The sequence below is a fragment of the Rana temporaria genome, chromosome 4 (assembly GCF_905171775.1).
Source record: "Rana temporaria chromosome 4, aRanTem1.1, whole genome shotgun sequence".
In the NCBI taxonomy this organism is placed as follows: Eukaryota; Metazoa; Chordata; class Amphibia; order Anura; family Ranidae; genus Rana; species Rana temporaria.
Genome location: NC_053492.1, coordinates 311,511,452 through 311,528,708, shown reverse-complemented (window position 1 = coordinate 311,528,708; position 17,257 = coordinate 311,511,452). Strand labels below are relative to the sequence as shown.

Genomic DNA, 17,257 nt, shown 5'->3' with positions numbered 1-17,257 from the left:
TTAAAATTTTGAAACAGTATCAGAATACTAGCTAGCTTTCTTGAGTCATTATCTAAGATTTTTTTTGGGCATCAAAGAAAGAAGGTTTAGGTTTCTTTCACGCTTTGGCAATTGTAAGCTTGGCTCCTGTGAGAATAAAATGCATTTGTTTTTGTGTAGTTTTTGGTATTCGAGGTATGGGAGCATTTAGGAGAGCTATTGAAAGAGACCTAGAAACCTGCAACCAGTGACCTTGGAAATCATAGAGAAGATTTTGCCACAAAAGGGTCTGATTCTAGGACATTCCCACCAGATATGGGTCATTGACCCTCAGGCCCCGTACTCACGACCAAACATGTCTGCTGAAACTGGTCCGCAGACCAGTTTCAGCAGACATGTTTGGCCGTGTGTTGGCCCGAGCGGACCATTTTGGGACGGATCGGACAGGTTTCCAGCGGACAACTGTTTCCCGGACTTGTTTTAAAACAGTCCGCTGGAAACCTGTGCGCCCGGACATGTACGGTCGTCTGTACAGACCTACCGTACATGTCCTGCCGCCCGCATCCATCGCATGCGTCGAATGACTTCGACGCATGCGTGGAAGCATTTTTAAGGCGGCCCGCCCACGTCGCCGCGTCATTGTCGCGGCGACACCGCGTCATCGACGCGGCGACACCGCGGACACGCCCCGCGTAATGTTTACGCGCGGGCTTCTGTTCGATGGTGTGTATAGCCATCGAACAGAAGTCCCCGGGCAGTCCCCGGCCAGACATGTCCGATGGAAACGGTCTGCAGACCGTTTTCATCGGACATGTCCTGCCGTGAGTACTCGGCCTAAAAGTTGGTATCCACTGAAACAGGTTGGATCAACTGTAGGGTATATAGATGCAAGTTTAGAGGGGGTTAAATACCACCTGGTTATAACCTTCATATTAGCCTCCATCAGAGAGACAATTAGAATACCATTGAAGGACTTTGAGAAGGCTCTATGCCAGGTGTCTAGGTCCCATCTATTTTGAAGCTCAATTTCCCATGCCTCCATATATGAGGATTTCACTGTAGGGTGAGTGAGGCACAAATATATTACAGATATACCTCCCCTTTGCCCCCCCGCCCTGGTCACACCATAGCTCATATTTCGTGAATGGGAGGGGGGGGGTGGTTTTTCCTTCCAGACTAGTTGTAAAAATTGTGAGATTTGATCAAAACAAAGTCTTTCGGAATCAGGGAGTTCCAAAGTTTTAACACAGTGGTTTAGAGACACAGGTCCACCAGAGTAGAAGAACTGTCCTATACGGTATAGTCTTTTGTCCACCCACCACTTATGTTTCTAAATCCAAACCAGGGGAAAATCTGGGTTCCCCAACAGATGCAAGTAGACGTCCTGCAGAAACAAGGGCCGAATGATTTCTAAGGCTATCCCAGAGCGCAAAAGATTGTGATAGGGATGGGGCCAGTATGGGGGGTCTTTTTTTGGGTAGACACCATAAAAGATAGTTGAGAGAAAAATGCGGTGCAGCCTGTCTTTCAATGTTGAGTCAGTCCGGTTCTTTTGATTTGGAGTAGATGGTAGATAACAGTGTTAGTCTAGCTGCATTTATGTAGATCAGGGAGACCTAGGCCTCCCTTATTTCTTATGGGGGAAAAGGGTGTTTTGGGGTATGCGATATCCAGATGAGCCCCAAGTGTACTTGAGTATTTTGCTCTGAAGTGTTTTCAAATAGATTTTTTGGATGGGGATAGGGAGCGACCTAAAGTAATATAAAATTCTAGGGAGTAATGTCATTTTGATCGAGTTGATTCTACCCAGCCAGGATAACTCGTATTTGGACCAGGGAAAAAGGTGACTTTCTAATTTCTTGAACAGTGGGGGATAATTGTGTGTATATAGAGTTTCAATATGGGCTGTTAATTTAATACCTACATTTTTGAAAAATGTGGCATTCTATTACAATTTAAATGATTGCTTTAATAAGGAAACCTCAGAGAGAGGGAGCGAGACGTCGGGGGCTTGTGATTTTGTGTAATTGACTTTAAGGCCCGAAATCTTAGGGAAGTTGTGTAGGACTTGACATATATTGGGAAGGGAGATCAATGGAGAGGTTACAAATAGAAGTATATCATCAGCAAAGAGTCTGCATGTGTAAGTTTGGACTTTACAAGTTACCCCTTTAATGTTTGGGTTTTGTCAGATACTATTGCCAGGGTTTCTATGGCTATTGCAAACATGAGAGGTGAAAATGGGCACCCTTGCCTAGTGCCTTATGTTATGTTAATTTGTTTAGAATAGTAGCCTGTAAATCGTTCTCCGAAACCCCAACATTCTATAAGTGTGAATATAAGGGCTTTTACTAATTAAAATTTTGGTGTTCGATTAATCGTTTTTTTTTTTAAATCGATGAATCGACTAATTTAGATTAATTATAACGCACATACAGATCCAACTACTTTTAGCTGATCTCCTTGCAGGCCGATTCCAAGTGCAGCTACCAACCACTGGAAAAATGGATAGCAGGATACAAAAAACACACAAAGGTAGCACTCGATGGGAATAGCATTAAAACTTTTATAGTCTTCAAGTAGGTAACAAAATAAATATTGCACTGGAGATTAAATTGATTTAGCTACATAAACTGTAAAAATGCTGTGAGTAATACCAAACGGTAGGAAAAGCAGTCATAAAAACATGTAGCTAAGTATGATACTGGTATAAAAATGTGTACAACGATACCACTGCTGAATCCAGATGAGGAGGGGTTAACATCAGTCCGTCGGCATGTAGATGTCCCGTGAAGGGAACTACCACAACTCCCAGTGGATGGCTGTAGAATGCCAGGTTGATGGAGGAAAGTGATAGAGGGAAGTGTAACAGCCCTTGCAGATAGTAAGGTCCCACTGGCATGCAGATATGAAGGCACAGCAAAAGAGCCCTTCAGATGGACACGGCAAGCCCCGCCGATGTCCGTGACATCACTGGATCTCCGACGGAACTCCCTGAAGACCCGGAAACCGGCGGAAAGACGAGTACCAATTAAAAGAATTTTGATCAATCAAGAATTTTTTTGCGATTAATCGAGGAATTAATAGTTAATTTCCACAGCCCTAGTGAATATGTATGGCCAAGACACTGTGTCAAAGGCCTTTTGTAAATCCTGCTGTCTCGTTCCTTCTTCCCAATTTGACTGTAGTATTGAAGCTATATTAATTGCTCTTCTTATTTGATCTGGGCCTTGTCTGCCCGGGATGAAGCCTACTTGGTCCTTATGAATGTAGGTATTGATAAAAGATGCCAAATGATTGGCCATTATTGTTATATCATTATTTGATAGGGAAATAGTTATTAACTTCCACAGGGTTTAGGGATAACCGTGATATATGCTGTGTTAACCCGCTTAAGACCCGGACCATTATGCAGGTAAAGGACCTGGCCAGTTTTTGCGATTCGGCACTGCGTCGCTTTAACTGACAATTGCGCGGTCGTGTGACGTGACTCCCATACAAAATTAGTGTCCTTTTTTTCCCACAAATAGAGCTTTCTTTTGGTGGTATTTGATCACCTATGCGGTTTTTATTTTTTGCGCTATAAACAAAGATAGAGCGACAATTTTGAAAAAAATTCAATGTTTTTTACTTTTTGCTATATTAAACATCCCCCAAAAATATATATATATATAAAAATGTTTTTTCCTCAGTTTAAGCCGATACGTATTCTTCTACATATTTTTGGTAAAAAAAAAGAAAAAAAAATCGCAATAAGCGTTTATTGATTGGTTTGTGCAAAAGTTATAGCGTTTACAAAATAGGGGATAGTTTTATGGCATTTTTATTAATATTTTTTTTTACTACTAATGGCGGCGATCAGTGATTTTTTTCGTGACTGCGACATTATGGCGGACACATCGGACACTTTTGACAAATTTTTGAGACCAGTGGGCCAGATTCAGGTACCGCTGCGCACTTCTTACGGAGGCGCAGCGTCCCGTTTTTGCCCTGCGCCCCCGCAAATTATTTGCGCTACGCTTCATTCACGAAGCAGTAGCCACGTAATTTGTGTGGTCGCTCCTCAAAAATGCCCGCCGAACGTAGTGCGCATGCTCCGTCGGGAAACTTTCCCGACGTGCATTGCGGCAAATGACGTCGCAAGGACGTCATTTGCTTCAAAGTGAACGTGAATGGCGTCCAGCGCCATTCACGATTCACTTACGCAAACAACGTTAAATTTTAAATTAGCGACGCGGGAACGGCGGGTATACGTAGCATTGGCTGCCCCTGCTAATAGCAGGGGCAGCCTTACGCAAAAACCGACGTATGCAAACGACGTAAACTGCGTACGCAGGGCTCGCGTAGGGTTGTGAATCGGCGTTAGTATGCAATTTGCATACTATACGCTGACCACAACGGGAACGCCACCTAGCGGCCTGCGTAAGAATGCAGCCTAAGATATGACCGCATAAGGAGCCTTATGCCAGTCATTTCTTAGGCTGCAGTCGGCGTATCGAGGTTCCTGAATCAGGAGCATTCGATACGTCGGGGCAAGTAAGCAATTGCGCTGCGTAACTATGGTTACGCAGATGCAATTGCTCTCTGAATCTACCCCATTATAATTTTCACAGCTATAAAAATGCACTGATTACTGTGAAAATGACATTGGCAGTGAAGAAGTTAACCACTAGGGGGCGCTAAGGGGTTAAGTGTGCCCTAAGGGAGTGATTCTTACTGTAGGAGGCGTGGCTGTAGGTGTGACGTCACTGATCGTCGTTCCCTATAACAGGGAACAGACGATCAGTGACACTGCCACAGAGAAGAACGGGGAAGGTGTGTTTACACACACCTCTCCCCGTTCTTCAGCTCCTGTGACCGATCACGGGACACCGGTGGCGGTCGGGTCCGCGGGTCCCACGGGCGAGGTCACGGAGCTTCGAACCGGGTCGCGCTTTTTTTTTTTAAAGCTCTCTGCTCTAATGATGACATCATCCACTCCAAACCAGCCCCATAGAAACACTTTTTTCTGAAAAAATTACTAAACTTAAACTGCTTTTTCACAAAAACTGTTAAAGATATCAAACTGAAAAGATATAGCCGGATAGCTGAATATTTTGTGAGCGTTTTAAAGTTTGTTTGGTGTCTGTAGGTGAAAGTATTAAGGAGCTGAAACTTTTTGTAGCCAGAGAATGATTTAAGGATTTGAAGCATGCTCTCATTGACTTCAATGTTAAAAAAAAGTGTTAAAAAGCGTAATATTTTAAAACGTATAAATAGTACAAAAATAGTTGAAGTTCCATCATTAGCTGAAAGAGTTGAACATTTTAAAAGTTGAATGGTCTCAATAGCTGAAAGTATGCATAAGTTACGCCAAAAAACGTACGGAATAAAATTTAAAATTTAAATTGAGAATAATAAAAAACGAAAAACAATACTGGGAATGCTATATATAGCATTCCCACTAAGAAGAATAACTAGAAAATGCATTTCCTGCAGAAAATGCGTGGGAATGCTGAATAGCTGAATTGCTAAGCCCACACCAAAGCCATTCATAATAACCACTACACTATCTTTAGGACATACAAGCAGTGTTCCTTCAGTACTTATAAAGCCTCTCTTTGATCATTAAAGGGGCTGTAAAGGTAAAACAATTTTTCCCTAAATAGCTTCCTTTACCTTAGTGCAGTCCTCTTTCACTTACCTCATCCTTTTGCTTTTAAATGTCCTTATTTCTTCTGAGAAATCCTCACTTCCTGTTCTTCTGTCTGGAACTACACACAGTAATGCAAGGCTTTTTCCCTGGTGTGGAGAAAGCCTCTTGAGGGGGGGGGGGGGAGGCGAGCAGGATGCCCACTAACACACAGCCCATTTCTCTATCTGCAAAGTAGAGAGTGTCCTGACTTGCCAGGTAAGTGAAGGAGGACTGCACTGAGGTAAACAAAGCTATTTAGGGAAAAAAAATACCTTTACAACCGCTTTAATCCCCACACCTAATGAGTGAGCAAACCCTTCAAACAAACCTTAATAAATCCACAACAGTACATGCTATCGAAACAGTGACTTCACCGTTAGAAACACATGGCCTTTGTGAACGTATCAGTATAAAATGTATGTTGATAAACTTAAAAATGTGGGCATGTCAGCGATGACAGTCAATGGAAGAAAGTGTGGCACTCTTGTCATTTGGAAGCTCAAACAGCCAAAAGTAAAAGGCGTAACAAATTGCCTGAAACCAGACAAAAATACCTACGTTTTGATGTATAAATTGTGTATGACAAGTAGATCTTGTGGGCGTGAGAGCAATTTGTTCCCTCTCTATAAAGATCATTTTTTTAAAGCTCTCTGCTCTAGCGATGACATCATCCACTCTAACCCAGCTCCATAGACATTCTGTTTAATCGATAATATTTTCTGAAAAAATCACTAAACTTAAACAGCTTTTTCACAAAAACTGTAAAAGATATCAAACTGAAAAGTCATAGCCGGATAGCTGAATATTTTGTGAACATTTTTGGTGTCTGTAGGTGAAAGTATGAAGGAGCTGAAACTTTTGGTAGGGGAAGAATGTTTTAAGGATTTGAAGCATGCTCTTATTGACTTCAATGTTAAAAAAAGTGTCTAAAAGCTTAATATTTTAAAAAGTATAAATAATAGAAAAAAAATTTGATGAAGTCCCATCATTCGCTGAAAGAGTCGAACATTTTAAAAGTTGAATGGTTTTAATAGCTAAACGTATGCATAAGTTACGCAGAGCCGCCAAACAACGTACGGAATAAAATTAAAATTAATATTAAGAATAATAAATAACAAATAACAATACTGGGAATGCTATAGAGCATTCCCACTAATAAATGTAGCGCTACCCCCGCAGGAGCCGCTGGTTGTTTTGGGATCGGCGTATTACAGTACATGTTGCCGAGAATGTGTTTCTAGCACGACAGCATCGCGCTGATTCTCGGTGTCATGGTGCCGACATCTCGCACTCGCTGGAAGAGACAAAGCACATTTCAGCGAGTGCGTCATAGAAGCGACGGGAGATCCGACTTGGATTCCCGCCAATTCTAGCTGCGGCATTTGGTATGCATTCCTGAAAGGGAGAACTCCACGCCAAATTTTAAATAAAAAACCGACATGGGTTCCCCCCCCAGGAGCATACCAGGCCCTTAGGTCTGGTATGGGTTGTAAGGAGACCCCCCCCTACGCCGAAAAATCGACGTAGGGGGTCCCCCTACAATCCATACCAGACCCATATCCAAAGCACGCTACCCGGCCGGCCAGGAAAGGACGAGCGAGCGCCCCCCCTCCTGAGCCGTACCAGGCCGCATGCCCTCAACATGGGGGGGTTGGGTGCTCTGGGGCAGGGGGGCGCACTGCGGGGCCCCCCAACCCCAGAGCACCCTGTCCCCATGTTGATAAGGACAGGGCCTCTTCCCGACAACCCTGGCCGTTGGTTGTCGGGGTCTGCGGGCGGGGGGCTTATCGGAATCTGGGAGCCCCCTCAAATAAGGGGGCCCTCAGATACCGGCCCCCCACCCTAAGTGAATGAATATGGGGTACATCGTACCCCTACCCATTCACCTGGAGGCAAAGTGTAAAAGTAAATAAACACACGACACAGGGTTTTTAAAATAATTTATTAGTCTGCTCCGGGGGCCCCCCCCTGTCTTCTTTAGCTCTTTTAGCAGGGGGAGCTTCTTCTTCACCGCTGTCTGGTTCTCTTCCACTCTCCGGGGGGTCTTCTCCGCTCTCCGGGGGGTCTTCTCCGCTCTCGAGGGGTCTTCTTATATCCTCTCCGCTCTCCGCTGTTGACTCGACGCACCCCGGTTCTTCTCCCATTCTCCAGTGCCTTCTCCTTCAGGGCTGGCCGCCGCTATCTTCGTGTGTTAGCTCAATTACTAGCAGGCGGCCAGCCCGCTCTTCTGTGACGTCTTCTTCTTCTCTTCTTCTGCCTTCTCCCGATGTTGACACGATGCCTCTTCTCGCTGCAATGACGGGTGCGCGGTTTGCATTCGATTTATATAGGCCTCTCTCATGATGTCACAGTCCCATCATGCTCCGGTACCTACCCACGTGGGTAGGTACCACGTGGGTAGGTATCGGAGCATGATGGGACTGTGACATCATAAGAGAGGCCTATATAAATCGGATGCAAACCGTGCACCCGTCATTGCAGCGAGAAGAGGCGTTGTGTCAACATTGGGAGAAGGCAGAAGAAGAGAAGAAGAAGAAGACGTCACAGAGGATAGCGGCGGCCAGCCCTGAAGGAGAAGGCACCGGAGGGCGGGAGAAGAACCAGGGTGCGCCGAGTCAACAGCGGAGAGCGGAGAAGATAGAAGAAGACCCCCCAGGAGCGGAGAAGACCCCCCCGAGAGCGGAGAAGACCCCTGAGAGCGGAGAAGACCCCCCGGAGAGCGGAAGAGAACCAGACGGCGGTGAAGAAGAAGCCCCCCCTGCTAAAAGAGCTAAAGAAGACAGGGGGGGCCCCCTGGAGCAGACTAATAAATTATTTTAAAAACCTGTGTGTCGTGTGTTTATTTACTTTAACACTTTGCCTCCAGGTGAATGGGTAGGGGTACGATGTACCCCATATTCATTCACTTAGGGTGGGGGGGCTGGTATCTGGGGGCCCCCTTATTTGAGGGGGCTCCCAGATTCCGATAAGCCCCCTGCCCGCAGACCCTGACAACCAACGGCCAGGGTTGTCGGGAAGAGGCCCTGTCCTTATCAACATGGGGACAGGGTGCTCTGGGGTGGGGGGGCCCCGCAGTGCGCCCCCCTGCCCCAGAGCACCCAACCCCCCCATGTTGAGGGCATGTGGCCGGGTACGGCTCGGGAGGGGGGGGCGCTCGCTCGTCCCCACTCCTTTCCTGGCCGGCCGGGTAGCGTGCTTTGGATACGGGTCTGGTATGGATTGTAGGGGGACCCACTACGTCGGTTTTTCGGCGTAGGGGGGGTCTACTTACAACCCATACCAGACCTAGGGGCCTGGTATGCTTCTGGGGGGGGAACCCATGTCGGTTTTTTATTTAAAATTTGGCGTGGAGTTCTCCCTCTCAGGAATGAATACCAAATGCCGCAACTAGAATTGGCGAGAATCCGGATCTCCCGTCGCTTCTATGACGGCTTTGTCTCCATCGCGGCAAGCCAGCTCGGTGCTGGCTCCCGCTATGGGGCTCGTAGGTGGTCAATCTCACCGAGAAAGGGAGCGAGATTGACACAATATCGCGGTCACCTACTGTAAGTTACCTCTTACCGTTTGTCCAGGGGTGAAGTTGATGAGTAGATTAGTAAGCGAATGTCCAGTCATCAAATAAAGTTTTTTTCTGAATGCTTTATTTGCGGCCCAACATGACCAACATGAACATGAGGTAGAGAGAAAAGGTTGATGAAGCAAGAGAACTTTGCAGTATCAGGCCTGGATATGGAAAAGAGCAATCCTGCTCTCAGTAGTAGTAGATACAGTTTGTCCCCACTCCAGCCAGAGTGGGTGAAGTGCCCCCGGACAGACTCCTGCCACGAGCCTGGCAGCCGAAGTGTCACTTATGTTGCTGGGAGGAACAGGTCTCTGCCACAGACCTGGCCCTAGGGACCTCTGCCACAGGCCTAGTACTTGGATGAGCTGAATGGATCAAGCGAATCCTCCCAGTAGATTAAGTCAGGGTCACCGGTTGACAGTGGAAGTGTACCTGTCAATGTCCCGGTCACGAGATCCTAGATGGTTCGCTCAAACCCTCTTGGAGAACCTGCCTCTGGATTCTCCTCAAGCTGATCCCCCACCGAACTAGATACAGCCTGGGATCTCCTTCAGTAGACGGGGGACCCAGTAAGTCCCTGGGGCCCCTTAGCAGTATCAGTCACTCCAGGCCAGAAGGGCCCAGAGTCAGGAACTCTGCGTAGCATGCGACCCCAGGCCAGGTAGGCCATAGTGGTGGGGCCCATGATGTGCGCACACCCTGAAGGTGGGTGCCGCACCTGGAACCAGGAACCCGCAAAGAACCAACAAAAATGGCGTCCGCCAGAGATATACTCTCCCCCAGCATGCTCCGTGAGGGAAAACTCCTCTAATTGGTTGCTGGGGAAAAGTGGCTCTGCCAGAACCCCTCTAGCGCCAACTGTCGCCCAGGGATGGGATCGCATCCCTGGAGCGCAGACTGACCTACAAGACAGTTCTGGAATGACAGCAACCCAAAATGTAACAGACTATGAATGGGAGCAAAATAACTCTCCCATTCCCCCACTAACTTTAGCGTAGTGCCCATACTGAAAGCAAGGGGGCGCTACATAAAAAATTTATAACAATACTGGGAATGCTATTTAGCATTCCCACTAATAAAAAATGAATAACAATACTGGGAATGCTATAGAGCATTCCCACTAATAACAATACTGGGAATGCTATTTAGCATTCCCACTAATAATAAACGAATAACAATACTGGGAATGCTATTGAGCATTCCCACTAATAAAAAACGAATAACAATACTGGGAATGCTATTAAGCATTCCCACTAAATAACAATACTGGGAATGCTATTGAGCATTCCCACGAATTAGGGAATATAGGTGTCCTATTGTGCCTTGTATTAATAAAATGTTCCCTTCGAGATCGATATATTCCAAGGATTTTTCAAATTTGCAGGACTTTTAAAAAATAATGGCTACCCCTTGGTTTTATTTTCTGCATTAGCTAGGTGAAATTTGGGGAAAAATGGGTGCAAGTATTTGGGAATATACCGTATAGGAAAGTGTGTCTCTTGGAGTAAAAGGACATCTAATTTAAAGTGGCGGTTCACCCAAAAAACATCTATATAAGATCATATTCTTTATACATCCAACATGTACAGTAGGCCCTTTTTTTTGGCTGTACATACCTTATTATGGCTATTTTCAATCCGGCTTCCGGGTAGTCACTCCCGCGGGAGTAGGCATTTCTATGCTGCGGCGCAATGTCATCTGAGACTTCGCCCAGATGATTGACGTCCTTAAGAAAAAGTTCCCCCGGCCGGATAAGGCCCCCCCTATTGCGTAGGCACGTCACGAGTGTCACAGAGTTTCCGAAAGAACCCGAACATGCAGAGCTGCGCGTCAGCTCTATACGGCGCCTGCGCAGTCAGCTCTACACGGCTCCTAGTCGGTGCGCAGGCGCCGTGTAGAGCTGACTCACAGCTCTGCATGTTCGGGTTCTTTCAGGAACTCTGTGACACTCGTGATGCGCCTACGCAATAGGGGGGGGGGCCTTATCCAGCCAAGGGGGAACTTTTTCTCAAGGGCGTCAATCATTCGGGCGAAGTCCCAGATGACATTTCGCCACAGCATAGAAACGCCTACTCCCGCGGGAGTGACTACCCGGAAGCCGGATTGAAAATAGCCATAATAAGGTATGTACAGCCAAAAAAAAAAGGGCCTACTGTACATGCTGGAAGTATAAATAATATGATCTTAAATAGATGTTTTTTGGGTGAACCTCCGCTTTAAGTGATTTGTAATAGTCCAAAAAAAATTCTTTTGACTGGGGAATTCAAACCTTGGACATTGTGGGAGGCTATTTTAAGATGGGTTTGTGAGCTAGCCATGAGGGCCAGCGGAGGCATACCCGCTTTCAACGTCCCCGCGTTAGTAGTGGGGACGTTAGTAGTCTTCTAATCGGAGGCGTTTCAGGAATTTCTCCCAACCAGTAGTAGGGGAATAAGATATCCATCTGCAAATCAGGGACACAAAGTTATGTGAAATACGAGAAGGTTAGGCATTTAGGGAAGAATAAAATAAAATAACAGAGTAAAGAGAGGAAAAAGGATGAAGATGAGGAAAAGTCTTCTAACATGTAGAACCAGGGTTCAGGAGGACACCCCCTGAAACCTCAAAACTAGAACAAAAAGTAGTCTGACCCGTGGTGATCAGACAACCTATCCCTCAGTGGCCCATGGGTTTCTAAGGGGTAGGTGGAGGCACATGTGGCCCACCTCTGCACAGGGCACCCATACAATAAAAAAATTGCTAAATTTAGCACAGAGAAACATTTGAGCACAAAAAATAAATAAATAAATATTTCAAAAGATGGTGGTGTAGAAAGAGAATAAAGTCAGGTGGGACCGCTGTCTTTTATTTTCTTCATCTTTCCTTTGTTCCAAAAGGGGAGATTGAGGGCTCGTTGGAACGGGTCTTTTGGTTGAACCGGTATCCATTTCAGCCTTGTGAGATTAGTTGGAGTTGTAGTAATATGCATTCTCCCTCCTGAAGGTTAGCGAAGGAGTATGATTTCCCATTGACAGAAAACTTGACTGCAAAAAAGGGAAAGGGGAAAAAGGTAAAAGGAAAAAAATCTATATTTGATTTCTTTCTGTGTCAAGACTAGTAATAATGGTTTTAGTGCTCTTATACGTTGAATTGTGGAGGGCGAGAGATCCGCAAAAAAATGGATAAAGGTGTCCATGGCTTGAAACTTGGGAGGCAGATCTGGCCTGTTTCATGACCTCTTCCTTTACAGAATAATGTGGTTTGGCAATAATGTCTCTGGGTTTTCCATCTTTTCTGGGGGGGGGGTCCAAGGGCTCTCTGGGTCCTGTCTAGTTTAAGGCGGTATTGGGGAACATTAGGTAGCATTGTTTTAAATAGTTCCTGGACTGCTGAGGAGACATCTAGAATAGTTTCAGGTAACCCTCTGATTGTAATATTGTACCTGTGGGACCTGTTCTCCTGTTCATCAATTCTGGAGATGGCATAATCAAGTTGCTCCTGGACTGTGGATAAATGTTTGGAATGTTGATTAGAAACAGACACTGTTTCTTCCAGTTTATGTTCTATTGTGTCTATCCTTGCTCCTAAATTTTGGAAATCAGTTTTCAGGTCCCCAGTTATTTTTGACGCTGTTCGAGCCAATCCATTATACAGAAGTTCTGAAAATTTCTGAAATAGGTCCTCCATTTGAAAAGCCTGGTCTCTGAGGCGAGTTTCTGACAGAAATAAGGTATTCTGACCTGAAGAATTGTTCCCTATGGATGTGTAGAGAGAGCCAGATACTGAGTAGCTGATAAGAGGTTCGGTGGAGATTTGTAAGGGGTAAAGTATTTGTGGGGGTCCTGCCTGGGTTTCTGAGGTGACATTTTGAGCCACTGAGGTAATTACATGTCAGTGAGGCAGAGTTCACTGGAGGCTATATGCCGTGCTATGGCGGCCATCTTGGATTTTTTGTCTGTGACAACGGATTGAAATTGCAGCTTTTAAAATGAGAAAACCAGCTTAGAGGGGTGTTCCCAGGTTGATTATCTACCTGCTCTTCAATTTTGGGGTTAAACTGTTCGCCGTGACGGCTTCTGTGGGCGCCGCTGTACACAGCTGGAGCGGGGCTCTCGGCTCAGACAGCCATCCTCAGAGCCCCGCGCATGCACTCTAGCTGCTGAAGTAATTTTTTAGGCCACTATTTTTATAAATGTGATTATACTGGAATGAGTATCATTACATTATCATATATTAAAAAGGAGGTACAGTTCCAGTTTACTAAACATTTAGTTCTAATACACACCTTTGTGTTTTCTTTTTACCACAGTACTGCAGGAACCCTGATGGAGATATAAATGGCCCATGGTGCTTTGTAGCAAGTCCTGGTACAGTCAGTTGGGATTACTGTGAAATTCCTGCTTGTGGTAAATGTTCTGCATATTATTACTTATACAAAATGACATAAAGCTGTATCATTTATAGTAGTCTGTGGGATGTTTTTTTTTAAAAGTATCAGTGTTATCCATGTACTTTGTTCTTAATTTACCTGCTGCAAGAAAACCTCAGTTACACATGCACATTTTTCTAATATACATTTTAAACTGTCAAAAGTTGACATTTACTGAAGCTGTGTGAGATCGAGTCTAGGCACCATTATTTTGGAATGACATTGAGGAAGGGGGCTTCTTACAGTTCAGGTCGGTGCTGGACAGCTCATCCATTTCTGACATTTCTCCTGGCCAAACCCAGCATATTTCCTGGCTAGGGACACTGCAACTGAGAACATTTTCAACCTGAAGCATAGTCGAGGATCAAGCCAAGGGTCAGTAAAGTGGGGTAGTAAAGATACAGATGGCAGCAGGAAAGACAAAAACAAGATACTGTCTTGAGCGAGCACTATAATCTGGCAAACAGGAAGTGCAGAGACATGGCTTAAATCAGGTAGTTCATGGAAGGAGCAAAGAGGAATTGTCCAGGGAACAGTCCAGCATTCCAGGTGGCTCAGCAATAAGCAAAAATGCCCGACACAGCAGAGGTTCTGGGTTCAAATCCAGGCCCTGTCGATATCCCTGCCTGATTGCATACAAACTGAATGGATTTAGTAAGCAAGCCTTTACAGTACAGACCAAAAGTTTGGACACACCTTCTTATTCAAAAAGTTTTCTTTATTTTCATGACTATGAAAATTGTAGATTCACACTGAAGGCATCAAAACTATGAATTAACACATGTGGAATTATACATAACAAAAAAGTGTGAAACAACTGAAAATATATTTCATATTCTAGGTTCTTCAAAGTAGCCACCTTTTGCTTTGATTACTGCTTTGCACACTCTTGGCATTCTCTTGATGAGCTTCAAGAGGTAGTCACCTGGCGCAGCACCCCATCACTCGTCTTCTTGGTCAAATAGCCCTTACACAGCCTGGAGGTGTGTTTGGGGTCATTGTCCTGTTGAAAAATATGATGTTCCAACTAAATGCAAACTCGATGGAATAGCATGCCACTGCAAGATGCTGTGGTAGCCATGCTGGTTCAGTATGCCTTCAATTTTGAATAATTTCCCAACAGTGTCACCAGCAAAGCACCCCCACACCATCACACCTCCTCCTCCATGCTTCACGGTGGGAACCAGGCATGTAGAGTCCATCCGTTCACCTTTTCTGCGTCGCACAAAGACACGGGGGTTGGAACCAAAGATCTCAAGTTTGGACTCATCAGACCAAAGCACAGATTTCCACTGGTCTAATGTCCATTCCTTGTGTTCTTTAGCCCAAACAAGTCTCTTCTGCTTGTTGCCTTTCTTTAGCAGTGGTTTCCTAGCAGATATTCTACCATGAAGGCCTGATTTGCACAGTCTCCTCTTAACAGTTCCAGAGATGTGTCTGCAGCAAAAGGTGGCTACTTTGAAGAACCTAGAATATGAAATATATTTTCAGTAGTTTCACACTTTTTTGTTATGTACAATTCCACATGTGTTAATTCATAGTTTTGATGCCTTCAGTGTAAATCTACAATTTTCATAGTCATGAAAATAAAGAAAACTCTTTGATTGAGAAGGTGTGTCCAAACTTTTGGTCTGTACTGTACATTGCATAGGTTTAAACAGGCCGAATATTGTCCGAAAACAGTTGGTTCAGCAGGCCGACTTTCAGTCTGTGTGTGCAGCTCCTCGTCTGACAGTAGCCTGTCTCACGACCAGATTCTTTTGAATGAGCATGCTGGAAAACTAGCATCCAATCAGTGCTCGCAGCTAATGGCCTCCATAGTAGGAATATGTATATAACAATAGCTAGATTAAGGGCAGATATGGCTGGCGGGATCCCACCCCTCCTTAAAGGCACTGGACACTCAGCAAATAGCACAGTGGTAGCAAAGGTGTCCAGTGCACCACCGCCCTGAAAAAACAACCATACAAATGGCAATTGCCAAGCCTATAACTGACCTTAACAGGAGGGAGCGTATGGAGTGACATATGTCAAACAACAAAAGAAAAATTCTCAGCTCAGCTTACCAGCCAGCCTGCAACAAACTGAATAGTTGCTATCAGAAAGCTTAGGCAGGCGATAGATGGTGAGGTTTTCTTTCCTGCAACCACATTTTGCACTGTCATTGTTGATGGGGGAATCCCTCCCACAGAGCTATTGTGTCCTGTTGGGAAAACACTGTAATTACTGCTAGCAGCTATAGCCACTGGCAATATTTGCATGCTGAAAATCCAACATGCTGGTTGTACCCAAGGCGATCGATGGGTACATTCAGCTTGCAGATAAATGGTTCAAATATTGGCTGGTCCCTGCTGAACCGGCCAAGATTTGGTCCATCTATGGCCAACTTTAGTTTGTCCACCCAAAAACAAGGCATGCATTACTTTGTTATCTAAATTAATGACTAGATATGTGCAGAATGAACAAATTTGTTTAATTTCAATTCATTATTTAAATAAATTTGTTTAGTTAAATTAGTTAAATTATTTTTGGAAAATTTGAATGGATTTGAATTGCAATCAAATTCCAGTTGAAATACATTCAAATCAAATTCCATTTGAAATCAAATGTATTCTATTTGAAAATCGAATTTTGGAAGTTGGTTATATTCTTTCTATTCTCTTTTCTATTCTATTCAAATTTATTCTACTTGAAATTCAAATTTCAGAAGAAGGTTATATTTTTTCTGTTTTATTCAATTTTTTTTTCTATTCTAATCCAAATGTATTTTGCTTGAAATTCGAATTTCAGAAGTTGGATATATTCATTTCTATTTATTGTATTATATTTTTTATTATATTCTTTTATTTTCTATTTAATTTTATTCTGTTCTTTTATTTTCTATTCTATACCTTGATTTTTCTATTCTATTTTTTTATTTTCTATTCTGTGCCGTTTTTCTCTATTCTATTTTATTCTTTTATTTTCTATTCTATTTTATTCTCTTCGGAAATTCGAATTATATTTGAAAACTATTTTTGTTTCGTTAATTCACATTTGTTCAAATTCCTTACTATTTTCCATTCTGAACTAAGCAAACCCTTTTTAAGTAATGACAACGTTCTTGCAGATTAAACTTGCCCATAGTGGAAATGTTATAATTGCTAAAGTCCATAAGAGGCATAAAGGTACAGGGACTGAAGTAGTGATGAAATATTATGTGCTAATGTTATGTGCTGGTTCTCCACTAATATGATGTTAATGTATTTTACTGTTTAAGCCTCAACAGAAATTGAGTGTGGAAAGCCAAAAAAAAAACAAAGAAAATGCTTTGGAAGGATAGTAGGTGGGTGTGAAGCATATCCATATTCTTGGCCTTGGCAGATCAGTCTTCGAACAAGGTAAATTAAATTGATTGCAAAACATTTTATCTATAACGTTCATGCAAGTGCTCCCAGGTTACTGGAAGACAGTTAAGCCCCGTACACACAGGCCGAATGTCAGGCGGCATTGGCCAGTTCAATAGGAACCCGTCGTCATTCGGCCCATGTGTACTACAGCCATAGTCATGTAAAATTGTGTATCATGTCATCTTAAATTGTCTTAATAAGGAGTCAGGAACTTGCACTATGCACTAATGCTTGGTGCACATGTT

General features: G+C 44.0%; 1 protein-coding gene across 1 annotated transcript in view; it reads left to right on the top strand.

Moving 5' to 3' along the window:
- The window catches only part of PLG (plasminogen), a 179,833-nt gene that overhangs the window by 137,716 nt on the left and 24,860 nt on the right, over positions 1-17,257 (top strand). The window contains exons 13-14 of the mRNA XM_040350604.1: positions 13,504-13,600; positions 16,883-17,003. Coding sequence (XP_040206538.1) covers positions 13,504-13,600; positions 16,883-17,003 — 218 coding nt within the window. The remainder of the gene's footprint in view (positions 1-13,503; positions 13,601-16,882; positions 17,004-17,257) is intronic.